The sequence below is a fragment of the Hesperophylax consimilis genome, chromosome 23, assembly GCF_061612785.1.
Source record: "Hesperophylax consimilis isolate HC1 chromosome 23, BYU_Hcon_1.0, whole genome shotgun sequence".
Taxonomy (NCBI): domain Eukaryota; kingdom Metazoa; phylum Arthropoda; class Insecta; order Trichoptera; family Limnephilidae; genus Hesperophylax; species Hesperophylax consimilis.
Genome location: NC_142858.1, coordinates 11,119,473 through 11,133,891, shown reverse-complemented (window position 1 = coordinate 11,133,891; position 14,419 = coordinate 11,119,473). Strand labels below are relative to the sequence as shown.

The window sequence follows — 14,419 nt, the reverse complement described above, 5'->3', positions numbered from 1 at the left end:
GGATGTTTATAGTATACTCATGCCCAACAACACGGGGGGAGCCAAAGCTATAAAATTCTAGACCAATTCCTATCACTTTTGTTACATGTGCACAGCATAAGCGGGTGATACCCGGGGAGCACCCTGAGAGCCTCTCTTCACATTTCAAGTGTTTGTGAGTAATAATAATTGAGAAATTTACCGCAGAGTTTTGGCACAAGGCAGGATTGTGAAGGCTCACGTTGAATCCACTCAGACCGACGCGCATACAGAAACGCTGTGAGCGAATGGAGGACTCATAAAGCATAGATGTCATTTCAATGAAGAATAGTTCGTGCTTTGTATTATCTCTGTTGTTGCCAACAATCGATCTACTCTCTCCATTTTCAATCACCTAAAAAAATACATTTTTAAGTAGGTACTGACAATATAATTCAATTATTATGGTAACTAAAAGCTTGGATCATTTATTATCGTTACCTTAATTAGTAATTTAAAAAAGTCCATTCTTCACAAATTAAGAATTGAATACCACCTTTTAGCTTTTTTTTTTAATAAAAATCAATACAAAAACCTCTCAACTGTATGATAGCATAATAAGTTTAAAAAATCGTAACAAGCACAAGAAAAATAATAATAAATAAATAAAATTAATTCATAGAAAAGGGTTTTAAAATTGTTATTCGTTTGAAAAAATATTTATCTTAGGGTAGCGTAGTTGCACTTTCGATTGATTTGCGATTTATTACTTTAATAGTCTATTGAATCTTAGAATTCTTCAAACTTTAAATAAAAACAGTAAAGTAATGGAGATCAGAGGGGGAGTGGAGAGTACCTTATTATAACACTTCAACATACTCTTGAAAAGTAATATAAAGTCGCGAAGAGTGATGAAAAAAAAAACCTTATGAAATAGGCGACGTTGGGTTTATAAGCCCTTTTTTCATCACTTATAATGACTTTTCAAAAGCATTTTAAATTCATGGAACCCTAGTTATTGCACAGAACTCTCGTTTGGGGGATGCGTATTACCCCCTCCGGTGAGGAAGGGTTATATAGACAAATAAAAAATATCAAATTTAAAGCTCAAAATTACAAGGTAAAATAAAATAATTTAATTTTTCATTGGATTTTGTTTGTTTACAAATAAACTGTCAATCTCGAATAAATCAAGCATAAATCTACAAAAATGTTCAAAAAGTTTTCAAAAAAGGAGATAAAAGTCAAATAGATAATTATAGACACATTTATACCTGAACTTTTGTAAAATATTATATTTAGTAAAATCATGCACCGAAATGTAATTTTACCAATTAATGTTAACTTATGTTTTACAAGATTAGTGAAAATAACTAGGGAATGAAAACTTAACCTGCAATAGTCACTCAAGCTACTAATAAAGATCCATTAGCTGTGCCTTAGCTACACCTTACAGAAGCTTTCTGGGTAATACTGGAGGGATAGAATCTAATAAAGGATAAAACCTGAATTAAAATCTTGTGTTTTGAGAAACTAACACACCTAAGGAACTGCCGGGCAACTGGCAAAAAAAGGTAACCTATTGGGAATCTCGCACAAAATAGCTCTCGGAGTCGAACTACTATGACTACTTTTCTCCAAAATTCTTTGCAAGATGTGATAAAACGGAAACTATACTGTTGAACCAAGTAACATTGATTAACTCGGAACATTGGTCCTTCCAAAAAGGGAGGGCTGTTTTCAAGAAGCCTGAGTGGTTGTAATTGTGTTACAGCTCAGCCATTATGACCTTCTCAACAATGCAAAAGTTTGAAATATTTTTTTAAAGAACTTACCTCGAACGTTACATTTATTTTATCGAAGTTGATTCCAAAGAGCAGAACCGGCTCTGCCTTCTGCTCAGCGGGTTCTGCGTCATCGTCAACATAATACACTATTGGCATCATGAAAGAGAGGGCCCAACCAGTCCAAGAATCTTCGTGTGGTGTTCCTAGGGTAGAAAGTCACATTACATGTCGGTACCAGACGTGGACGTGATCACTTGTAAGCGCGCATGCCGCTCTCATTAACCAGAGCCAGTCAGATAGCCTCGTAGCAGTCCCTATGCCAGTATCTCACTCATTCCAGTCTATGCCAAATCCAAATGAGGAGGATAGGTACACTAAGGACATAGGATAATAATCCCTAGCCAAGGGTAAAGAACATGCCATTAAGTTACCAAAAAGAATGAATAAAAAAAAAATTCGAAATACAGAGATTGAAAAAAAAGTTTTTTGGGTTCTCTGTGAGATAGATTCAACAGTTTCCCGCTTGTACTACGGGTTTCCAGACACCGTTTAAGTATATGTGTTTTCATTTTTATGTCATTACCACACAAGAGTTCCAACTACATATGTGGGACTATAGCATCCCTATTTGGGATATGTGTGAGGCTAAAGGAAATAGGTAGGAATAGACATGGAAAAGAGTAAGGATTGGAATTGGAAGGACCTGAATATTCAGATCTGCTTAAACAAACATAATTAAGATATTTCAAGCAAGAATTCGTTTTGTTCATAGACATATGAATATTAGTAGACCTGCCCTAAGTGATTAAAAGCGTATTATCCCCACTCCCCATACCGGTTCCATTGGAGCCGGCTGTGCTCGCGTATGGCCTCAAGTGAAATTTGAAAACGTGACGTCATCATTCTTGTGCGAACTATGGTCGAGGCATCATCGGTTCATTTTACGAAATAACACGGCAAAATGTTGACTTGTACAATGAAAACTTGTAAAAATAGATGTGAAAAAGAGAATAAACCCAATTGTCGTATTACATTCCATATATAAGCATTATTTTACTTTATTTTAAGCATATTCACATCGTATAATATGAATCAGTTGTTACTATCACATCGAGAAACGTCTGGACGCGAAACACAAAGCTGGTTGGTTGCTGGGAAGTAAATTATGAACATTTATAAAAGTGTCTTAACTAAATACTTAAACGAAATATTCGACTCTGAAAATGGAACCGAATTTTTTTGCCGAATTTGGACCTCGCAAATTTGTTCATAACGTGGCGAGTAATTTGCGCTCCCATGTAAAAATGTCTATTCATTCAAAAGCAGATTTTACTTTTAAGAAGTAAATGGTGATATTATAATGCGAGATGCCTATTTACTGTCAGATTGATTTATTGACGAATCACAGTCAGCTTCACTCCCTTCGTTCTTCAACAGTTGATTTTACCCCTCGCCATTATCTTCTCGTCTATTAATTCCTATGTCTGTGGTTTTGTTGAAGGTTGATACTGCAAGTACCATGCTCAAATTGAAATTTCACATGAAAGTTTAATAACACTACCTGCGTTTGGTTGAATATCTTGGTTTGATTTTGATGATTTGGATGCGCCAGCAGTGTGCTGGTTGGCAGAGATGTCAGTCTTTGAAGATAACTTCAGTTGTTTCTTCTTCAGAGCCCAGAACAGGTTGGCTATGCGCATCAGCATTGGGATCTGCTGGCTTGATATTACAATGTCCAGCCTGAAAACATTAAAAGTTATTAATAAATAATCATCATGAGACATTCTCTACAACTGCTGGATGGAGGTTTCGTTAAATTGTGACAGTTAAATGGCAGAAAATCATAAGCATTCATGGCAAATTTTAGGAAATTGTCATTTTTATCTTTTCAATACATAATATCATATAAGTTATTGCAAATATTATCCAGAAAAGAATTAAATATTACAACTTACGACCGCCTTCCATTTAGTTATAATTTACCCGTTACTGCGCTGAATCTTACGCCTTGCAATACTCCCGATCCTCTGTTTCATTTGAAGATGCAGCAGTATCCAGCTAATGGTGAAACGTTTTTTCCGCTGATCTCCATTGTTGCGTACATAAAGATAGACTGCATGCATTATTCTACTTTATGCATTAAACTTCACACCTTATGACTGTAGACAAAGTGCTTGGGACTGTGGACGAAACTTAATAACATTCAAAGCAGTGGACAATGAAGTGAAAGTGAGCTGAAGAAGGAGATGACCGATGACATGGGAAGACACTGAATTTTGTGATTCCAACCCTGGTTTATAAAAATTTAAACAAAACATTATAGCAAAGGGTATATATATATAGTTAGACCATTTGAAAGATTAATTAAGATAAAGGGGCTTTCAACAAAACAAAGCACCATCTCAAAAAAGGTTTGGTTACTTGATGTTTCTGAAATAAAAAAATATGGCACGGTGGAAAGAAACTGTTTGGTGTGATGGAAAGAATGAAAAAAATTTAAAATAAATAAGCCTATTGCAGAAATGACAAGTTTGAAACACATTGCCATGTGAGTCACAAAATGACTCACGCCCTACAAGGCAAAAATATACTAGAGCATTATAAACTTATGTATATTGTATATTAATGATTTAAACAGAAATAAACTCTTATTTTGTATGATTTGCTTTTATTAACTGATAAGAAGTACATTTGTTATACACTCGCTTTGCAATGTCACAGAAGAGAAGAGGAGTACATATATTCTACCTACAACAAGGTCAAGTTAGAGTTACTACAAAAAGGCGGGAAATTTAAATCCATCACTCCCTCTAAATTCGAGCCTTATAATATTAAAAAAAAAAAACAAAAATAACTGGATATTAATTACCCTTTGAAACAAGATATTATACAACTTTCAAAATATTCTTACATAATATTATTTGTAGAGTTTTTAATTGTGCATTCCAAGTTTAGATCTTAAAAATTGAAATTTATCCTTTGGCAATGCTTTGGTAAATATATCTGCATATTGATTATCACTACTTACAAATTTTAGATCAATAATTTTTTGATAATATTTTTCTTTAACAAAGTGGTACTTAATGTCGATATGTTTACAGCGTTTATGGAAGTTTACATTTTTGATAACACTGATCGCACTTTGACTGTCTAAATATAAGCACATTGTATCTTGTTTATATTCCTCAATATCACATAACAACTGTTTTATCCACATAGCTTATTTGGTTGCAGCACAGGCTGCCATAAATTCTGCTTCTGTTGTTGACAGGGCAACTGTTTGTTGTCTTTGGCTAGACCATGTTACAGCTGCTCCATTTTTGATGAAAACATAGCCCGTGATTGAACGTCTTGTATCAGGATCATTGGCATAGTCAGCATCACTATAACCAGTCACTACTGGTGGCTGTGATGTGGATGAGTAATACAGTCCGTACTCTTTTGTATCTTTCAGATATTTGAAGATTTTCATCACGGCATTCCAGTGTGTTTTATTGTAACAATTTAAAAATCGACTCACTAGGCTCACTGCATACATAATTTCAGGTCGACTCACTATAGCTAGGTGCATGAGGGAACCCACAGCTTCTCTGTAAGGAATGTTCTTTTCTGGGTCTCCATCTCCTTTTTGTAACTTTACATGAGGGTCCACAGGAACACTGTTAGGGTTGGCATCAGTCATGTTAAACTTGTGCAATATCTGTTCCACATATTTAGTTTGATGTATGAATATACCATTGCTGAGTATCTCAATTTGCATGCCTACAAAGTTACTCACTGAATTCACTATTTTTACATCAAATACAGTTTTTAAGTCATTAGTTATTTCTTTTAGTACTGATTCATCTTTAGAAAATAACAAGCCGTCATCAACATACAGGCAAAGGTAGCATTTCTTATTGTTGATTTGACCAAAATAAACACATTGATCAGCTTTGCTGTTGACGAAACCAAATTTCTTTAAAATCGAGTCAAACTTCTTATTCCAGCAACGGGGAGATTGCTTCAAGCCATACAGAGACTTGTTGAGCTTACATACCATATTGCCTTCACTAGGCAGACCTTCAGGTGGAGTCATTAATATAGTCTCTTCAAGCTCACCGTATAAGAATGCGGTTTTGATGTCAAGTTGGATGATTTTAAGGTTATACTGGACAGCCATGGATAATAATAAACGTATCGAAACATACCTTACAGTTGGTGCAAAGGTTTCGGTGTAGTCGATACCTGCTGTTTGTGCAAATCCTTTTGCACAAAGTCGTGCCTTGAACCGTGGACCCGTTGACTCCTCCTTTATTCGGAACACCCATTTGCATCCTATCACTTTGGCATTTGGAGGTTTTTCTATCAATATCCAGGTTTCATTCTTCTTATGTGCATCTAGTTCTTCATCAATTGATTTTATCCATTTTTCTTTATTTTCTGAACTAATTGCTTCTTCATATGTTTCCGGAACATCAGGAATAAATGAACATAGGTAAGTACTTTCTTCAGGCAAGTTTTTGTTTTTGTTTCTAGGTCTCAACTTCACACTACTTACTTCAGGTGATTCAATACTGGTGTCTGGTATGTATTCACTGTCAGAAGTGGATTTGTTTTCTTTTACAGATTCATTTGAACTTTCTGAGGCACAATCTTCATCTTTTGAACTTTCCTCTTCTGTTTCAATTTTATTCATGGATAATTCTAAAGGAACAAAGTCTCTTTTCACAGAAGATTCAAGAAATGTAGCATCTCTACTTTTTATTACTTTTCTGGAATTCGGCAGTATGAATCTATAACCTTTTGTGTGGTCACAGTATCCGATGAAGATCATCTTTTGTGCTTTTGGATCCCATTTCTTGCGCTTTTCTTTAGGCAGGTGAACTATTGCCTCACATCCAAATATACGCATATGATTCAAATTTGGTTTCAGGCCAAACCATTTTTCCACGGGAGTTTTGAACAAGAAGGATCTTGTTGGAGAACGATTGATGATATAAGCGGCAGTGTGTATTGCATTAGCCCAATATAACTTTGGCAGTTCAGCATTGAGAAGCATACACTTTGCTCTTTCCACCAGTGTTCTATTCATGCCTTCCGCTCTACCATTCTGTTCAGGTGTGTACGGTGTGGTTGTCTGGTGTATGATTCCAGCACTTTTCAGGAAATCGGAAAAATTTTTGTTATCATATTCTAGGCCATTGTCTGTCCGAAGAATCGTTATATGAGTATTCAGTTGATTCTCAACTTCTTGTTTAAATTCTTTAAATTTTCCAAGAGCTTCAGATTTGTTGTGGAGAAAGTATACAAAAATTTTCTTTGAGTAGTCATCGAGAAAAGTTATAAAGTATCTTGCACCACCAAGATATTGGGTTTCCATTGGCCCACATATGTCAGAGTGAATCAATTCTAGGGGTTTGCTAACCTTTGATCCTTCACTTTTAAAAGGTAATCGTGTCTGTTTACCTTCCTTGGAGGTTATACATGTCAGATTTTCTGTTTTGTTTAGAAAAGTTACATGTTTAGTATTTTCAGCCATTTTCATTAAACTGTGAAAATTCAGATGCCCCATTCTTTGGTGCCACAGGTAAGCATCTTGTTCTTCAACATTAGTCATGTGAGCATGCCCTCCAGGCATGTTCAGCCGGTACATGTTGTTAACAATACTTGCAGTTGCTACTATTTGATGCTTGCTGTTCAAGATGACACAGCCGGAGTTATCAAATTTTACTTGGCCACCATTTCACCATTTTCGAATAATTTGACTCACAGATAGCAGGTTAGTTGCTAGTCCATGGATATTTGTAAACAGAATCTTATTTTCTTGGCCTTTGTCATTATAAACATCTAAACTCACTTCTCCCGAGCTTTGCACAGATAACACTTTATTGTCTGCAACTCTAATGTTCTTTATTACAGGAGTTGATTCCTTTTGAAAGAGATTCTTGTTCTTCGTCATATGAGCTGAGGCGCCTGAGTCTATGTACCAGGCGTCATAATAATTAGACGATGCGATAAACACAGCAGCATAGGATGAGGTAGGTTTCTGTACCTTGTTTTTGGGTTTTGATTTACATTCAGGGCTCTTGTGGCCATATTTGTTACAGGAATAACATCTCGGACCCTTGGTTTGTTTCTTGTCATTGTTATGAAACCTTTTATTTACTGCGAAGGCTGTTGTGTTGTTTTCATAATTTCTCACATCTTGCAATAATTTTGCTTTAACAGAATCTGCAGTTATCTTCGTGCCAGAGCTTTCAATTGCTATAATCATTGGCTGATATGAGTCGGGCAGACCGGAGAGCAGCAAAGTCCCGAGCCACTCATCGTCCACTTTGAAGCCAATATTGCGGAGCTTGTGAGCTGTCGACATTATTTTGCTCACATATTCTTCAGTACTTTTACATGCACTGAGCGAGGTATTACACAAATCACGCAGAAGACCAACCCGGCGTGTCAACCCAGAATCATCAAATGCCGCTGCCAATTTATCCCATACTCCTTTTGCCGTACTTTCTTCTTCTATGTGTATATAATTAATAGGATCGACAAGAAGAATAATTTTTGTTTTTGCTTTTGTGTCTTTTTTCGTATCAATCACTGTGAATGTGTCAGCTGTTTTAATACAATCCTACAATTCTTCGTGTTATAGGTAGGTTTTCACTGCGAATTGCCATGTCGCATAGTTTTCACAGCCGGTTAACTTTTCGATTATGCCAATGAACTGTTTGTTGCCATTTTTATGTATGAAAACACAGAGTTCAAACACGAAAACACTTTGGAATATGATTCGAGAAAGTCACTATTTTGTTTTTGGAGTAGAGGTTATGTTTTCACTGCGGAGGTTATGTTTTACTAATAGTCCTTTTTTCACTGCTAGTTTATTAGAAAAAACTTTCACTGAATGCCTCTGGGTTATCTGGGCCCATAACCTAATGATTTAAACAGAAATAAACTCTTATTTCGTATGATTTGCTTTTATTAACTGATAAGAAGTACATTTGTTATACACTCGCTTTGCAATGTCACAGAAGAGAAGAGGAGTACATATATTCTACCTACAACAAGGTCAAGTTAGAGTTACTACAAAAGGGTGGGAAATTTAAATCCATCAATGTAATTATAGCTTGTGTCTGTTTGGTGCGATGAAAGATTAAAAGTAAATTGAATATATTATTGCCTATAACAGAGATGACATGTTTGTGCAACATTGCCATGTGAGTCACAAAATGACACAAGCCCTACAAGGCAAAATATAAGAGAGCATTACTAATGTATGAATATTGTACATATTTGTAAATATAGCTTGTGTATGTTTGATGCGATGAAAATATTGAAAGAAGTTTCAATATATTATTGCCTATAACAGAGATGACGAGTTTGAGAAAAATTGCCATGTGAGTCACAAAATGACACACACCCTACAAGGCAAAAATATACGAATGTATGGATAGCATATATATTTGTAAATATAGTTTGTGTCTGTTTGTTGAGATGAAAAGATTGAATGTAAATTCAATATATTATTGCCTATAACAGAGATGACAAGTTTGAGCAACATTGCCATGTGAGTCACAAAATGACTCACGCCCTACAAGGCAAAAATATACTAGAGCATTACAAACTTACGTATATTGTATATATTTGTAATTATAGCAGCTTGTGTCTGTTTGGTGTGATGAAAGATTAAAAGTAAATTGAATATATTATTGCCTATAACAGAGATGACATGTTTGTGCAACATTACCACGTGAGTCACAAAATGACACACGCCCTACAAGTCAAAATATACTAGAGCATTACTAATGTATGAATATTGTACATATTTGTAAATATAGCTTGTGTATGTTTGATGCGATGAAAATATTGAAAGAAGTTTCAATATATTATTGTCTATAACAGAGATGACAAGTTCAAACAACATTGCCACGTGAGTCACAAAATGACTCACACCCTACAAGGCAAAAATATACTAATGTATTTATAACGTATAGTTTTGTAAATATAGCTTGTGTCTGTTTGGTGCGATGAAAAGATTGTAAGTAAATTCAATATATTATTGCCTATAACAGAGTTGACAAGTGTGAACAACATTGCCACGTGAGTCACAAAATGACACACGCCCTACAAGGCAAAAATATACTAGAGCATTACTAACGTAGGTATATTGTATATATTTGTAAATATAGCTTGTATTTGTTTGATGGGATGAAAAGATTTTAAGTAAATTCAATATATTATATTGCCTGTAACAGGGATGACAAGTTTGAACAACATTGTGACGTGAGTCACAAAATGACACATGACCTACAAGGCAAAAATATACTAGAGCATTACTAACGTATGTATATTGTATATATTTGTGATTATAGCTTGTGTTTGGTGCGATGAAAGATTAAAAGTAAATTCAATATATTATTGCCTATAACAGAGATGACTAGTTCAAACAACATTACCACGTGAGTCACAAAATAACTCACGCCCTACAAGGCAAAAATATACTAATGTATGGATAACGTATATATTTGTAAATATAGTTTTGTTTGTTTGGTGCGATGAAAAGATTGAAAGTAAATTCAACATATTATTGCCTATAACAGAGATGACAAGTTTGAGCAACATTTCCACGTAAGTCACAAAATGACACAAACCCTTCAAGGCAAAAATATACTAATATATGAATAACGTATATATTTATAAGTTGTATAGCTTGTGTCTGTTTGGTGCGATAGGTAAATTCAATATATTATTGCCTATAACAGAGATGACAAGTTTGAGAAAAATTGCCATGTGAGTCACAAAATGACTCACACCCTACAAGGCAAAAATTTACTAATGTATGGATAATGTATATATTTGTAAATATAGCTTGTGTCTGTTTGATGCGATGAAAAGATTGTAAGTAAATTCAATATATTATTGCCTATAACAGAGTTGACAAGTGTGAACAACATTGCCACGTGAGTCACAAAATGACACACACCCTACAAGGCAAAATTTACTAATGTATGGATAACGTATATATTTGTAAATATAGCTTATGTCTGTTTGGTGCGATGAAAAGATTGTAAGTAAATTCAATATATTATTGCCTATAACAGAGTTGACAAGTGTGAACAACATTGCCACGTGAGTTACAAAATGACACACGCCCTACAAGGCAAAAATATACTAGAGCATTACTAACGTATGTATATTGTATACATTTGTAAATATAGCTTGTATTTGTTTGATGCGATGAAAAGATTGAAAGTAAATTCAATATATTATTGCCTATAACAGAGATGACATGTTTGTGCAACATTGCCACGTGAGTCACAAAATGACACACACCCTTCAAGGCAAAAATATACCAATGTATGGATAATGTATATATTTATAAGTTGTATAGCTTGTGTCTGTTTGGTGCGATAGGTAAATTCAATATATTATTGCCTATAACAGAGATGACGAGTTTGAGAAAAATTGCCATGTGAGTCACAAAATGACACACACCCTACAAGGCAAAAATATACTAAAGCATTACTAACCTATGGATATTGTATTTACGTATTTGTAAATATAGCTTGTGTCTGTTTGGTGCGATGAAAAGATTGAAAGTAAAAACAATATATTATTGCCTATAACAGAGATGACAAGTTTGAACACCATTGACACGTGAGTCACAAAGCAACACACACCCTATAAGGCAAAATATAGTAATGTACTAGAAGGCAAAAACTTACTAAAACATTACTAACATATGGATATATGTATATGATTGAAAAATAAACTTGATCTTGTGCAACGGAAAGAATGAAACTGACTCCTATATATTTAGTATATTTCTGCAAGGCTGAAATTAAGCAAAATACAATTCTCGAGACAATGATACAAATAATGAAATTACAACACAATAGCAATGCACACGACAGATCAACATATGATTATTTTATACTTACTGAGGACTGTTAATGGAACAGCGAATGTATTTCGGATTGGGGTTCGTCAGGTTATAATAAGCTCGATCCATTCTGAAAAATAAAGCACCAATTAAACACAAACTAAAACAAGGTTTAAAAAGTAATTGCACAAACAACAAGAAACTTCAAGTAACAGCTGATAATGTCAGTTAACATAAAATGGCAAAAAAAGAACAGTAGAACCCCGTTAATTCGAACCCTGATAATTCGAAAAAACGCGTAATTCGAAATTTTCGCCAAAAAAATTTCCGCAGAAATTTTGTTTCATTCAAAATGATTTTTTAATTCGAAATTCCTTAATTCGTAATTTGAAATTTATTTTTGTCCACACACGAAAATTTGTTCGTGTAATTCGAAAAAAATTGATTTTTGCGAAAATAAATAATAATATTTCGTAAATCTGAATCTAAAAGTCAGCCGTGGCGGTAAAACACCGAAAAATCTATTTTTACGTGGTTATACATCGTCCTAATTAAAATTATTATTTTGTAAATCTGAATCGATTTATTTATATAATTTGTACATTTATTTATAACAATTACAGGTAATATAGCCTAAGACGCAGAGATGTGCAAAATGGGTATCAAAAACCATTTGAAATGCAAAATGGAAATGGGTCAAAAATTTTCCATTTGAAAATGCAAAATGCTAAATGGTTTTTAGAAAAGCATTTCAAATGCAAAATGCAAAATACCTATTTTCAAAATGCATTGAAAATGCAAAATGGTTTCTCAGGTCAACAATTAAAATAATTATTTATTTATTTATTACACGCCCTAGTGGGCTTTTCTTTAAAAAAAATATAAGCATTTTGTATCAGAGTAAACACTTAAAAATTAATACAATAAAGAAGAATGTAAACATAATGGCAAAAATAAATCCTCACGCATATAATTGAATTTAAAAGATTCAACAAAACAAAATAGTAGAAGCGGAGAAGTTATATGGGTACATAGGTCTATTTGTGTCTAGAAGAATAAAAGTGATAGAATATACAACATTTATACTGATTAGTTTTCAAATGAAATATATCACCCAGATCAGAATATTTGTTTCCGAGATTGTGAAGTCTCGGAATCGGAGAATTTTGGTAAGCTAGTGTCCTGGTGTTATTGAAGTAAAAAGGTAAGAAATGTCGGCATGATTTTTTGGGAACATGGATATTGATACATTGAAGTAATTCGGGACAGTCAATTTTAAAATGTAGTATTCTTTGTAACAGTATTAAATCTGTGCTTATTCTTCTTTCCGAAAGTTTCAATAGAGACATTTTATTCAAGAGGTAATTGTAATTTATGTTTTGTAAAGGAATATGCAATTTATAATTTATAAACTTTAGAAACTTCCGTTGAATCTTTTCATTGTTATCTGAATGAATATTAAAAAATGGAGACCATAACGTAGAGTTATACTCAAGTTGGCATCTGACAAGGGTTTTATATAACATAATAAATGTTCCTAAATTATTGAAATCTTTTGCAGCTCTCAAAACAAAGCCAAGAGTCTTTAGGGCCTTGTTGATAATATTATTAATATGACATACAAAGGTGAGTTTACTGTCGAACATAATGCCTAGATCAATAATTTTATTAACACAAATTAAATTTTCATCATTTAATGAATATTAAAAAAATAGGATTACTTATTTATATAATTATAGAATTTTTAAACAATTTTGTCATTTAATAATGGAAATCAATGTAGAAAAAACATATTACATGATGGTAAATCCAAAAACACCACGACTACAGATTATGAAACCACAAAAAAATTGCGCGGGACTAACGTTGCCAACGTAAAAACATAGAAACTGCTATCCAACATTTAATATTACAGCGTCATGGCCCCATGTTCAGTATTTGAATCAGTATTTTTTGTAATGGTATCACTCAATTGCCAGGGCTCCTACCAGGGAGCAACGTGACAAATGTAAATTATCTCTCATAGCGAGGTTGAGGACCGACTGATATTTGGGGCTTATGAAAAAAAATGATAGTAGGAAGAATGTTGCAAAAAGCATTTAAAATGCAAAATGCAAAATGGTTTTTAGAAAAGCATTTAAAATGCAAAATGGAAAATACCCATTTTCAAAATGCATTGAAAATGCAAAATGGTTTCTCAGGTCAACAATTAAAATAATTATTTATTTATTTATTACACGCCCTAGTGGGCTTTTCTTTAAAAAAAATATAAGCATTTTGTATCAGAGTAAACACTTAAAAATTAATACAATAAAGAAGAATGTAAACATAATGGCAAAAATAAATCCTCACGCATATAATTGAATTTAAAAGATTCAACAAAACAAAATAGTAGAAGCGGAGAAGTTATATGGGTACATAGGTCTATTTGTGTCTAGAAGAATAAAAGTGATAGAATATACAACATTTATACTGATTAGTTTTCAAATGAAATATATCACCCAGATCAGAATATTTGTTTCCGAGATTGTGAAGTCTCGGAATCGGAGAATTTTGGTAAGCTAGTGTCCTGGTGTTATTGAAGTAAAAAGGTAAGAAATGTCGGCATGATTTTTTGGGAACATGGATATTGATACATTGAAGTAATTCGGGACAGTCAATTTTAAAATGTAGTATTCTTTGTAACAGTATTAAATCTGTGCTTATTCTTCTTTCCGAAAGTTTCAATAGAGACATTTTATTCAAGAGGTAATTGTAATTTATGTTTTGTAAAGGAATATGCAATTTATAATTTATAAACTTTAGAAAC

At 33.5% G+C, this 14,419-nt stretch overlaps 1 protein-coding gene across 1 annotated transcript in view; it reads right to left on the bottom strand.

Annotated features, from left to right (window-relative positions):
* Nucleotides 1-14,419, bottom strand: part of Vps13B (vacuolar protein sorting 13B) — a 120,306-nt gene that overhangs the window by 82,631 nt on the left and 23,256 nt on the right. The window contains exons 6-9 of the mRNA XM_089645666.1: nt 11,669-11,740; nt 3,307-3,485; nt 1,794-1,948; nt 182-373 (exon numbers count right to left, since the gene is read on the bottom strand). Of these exons, the coding sequence (XP_089501792.1) occupies nt 182-373; nt 1,794-1,948; nt 3,307-3,485; nt 11,669-11,740 (598 nt within the window). The remainder of the gene's footprint in view (nt 1-181; nt 374-1,793; nt 1,949-3,306; nt 3,486-11,668; nt 11,741-14,419) is intronic.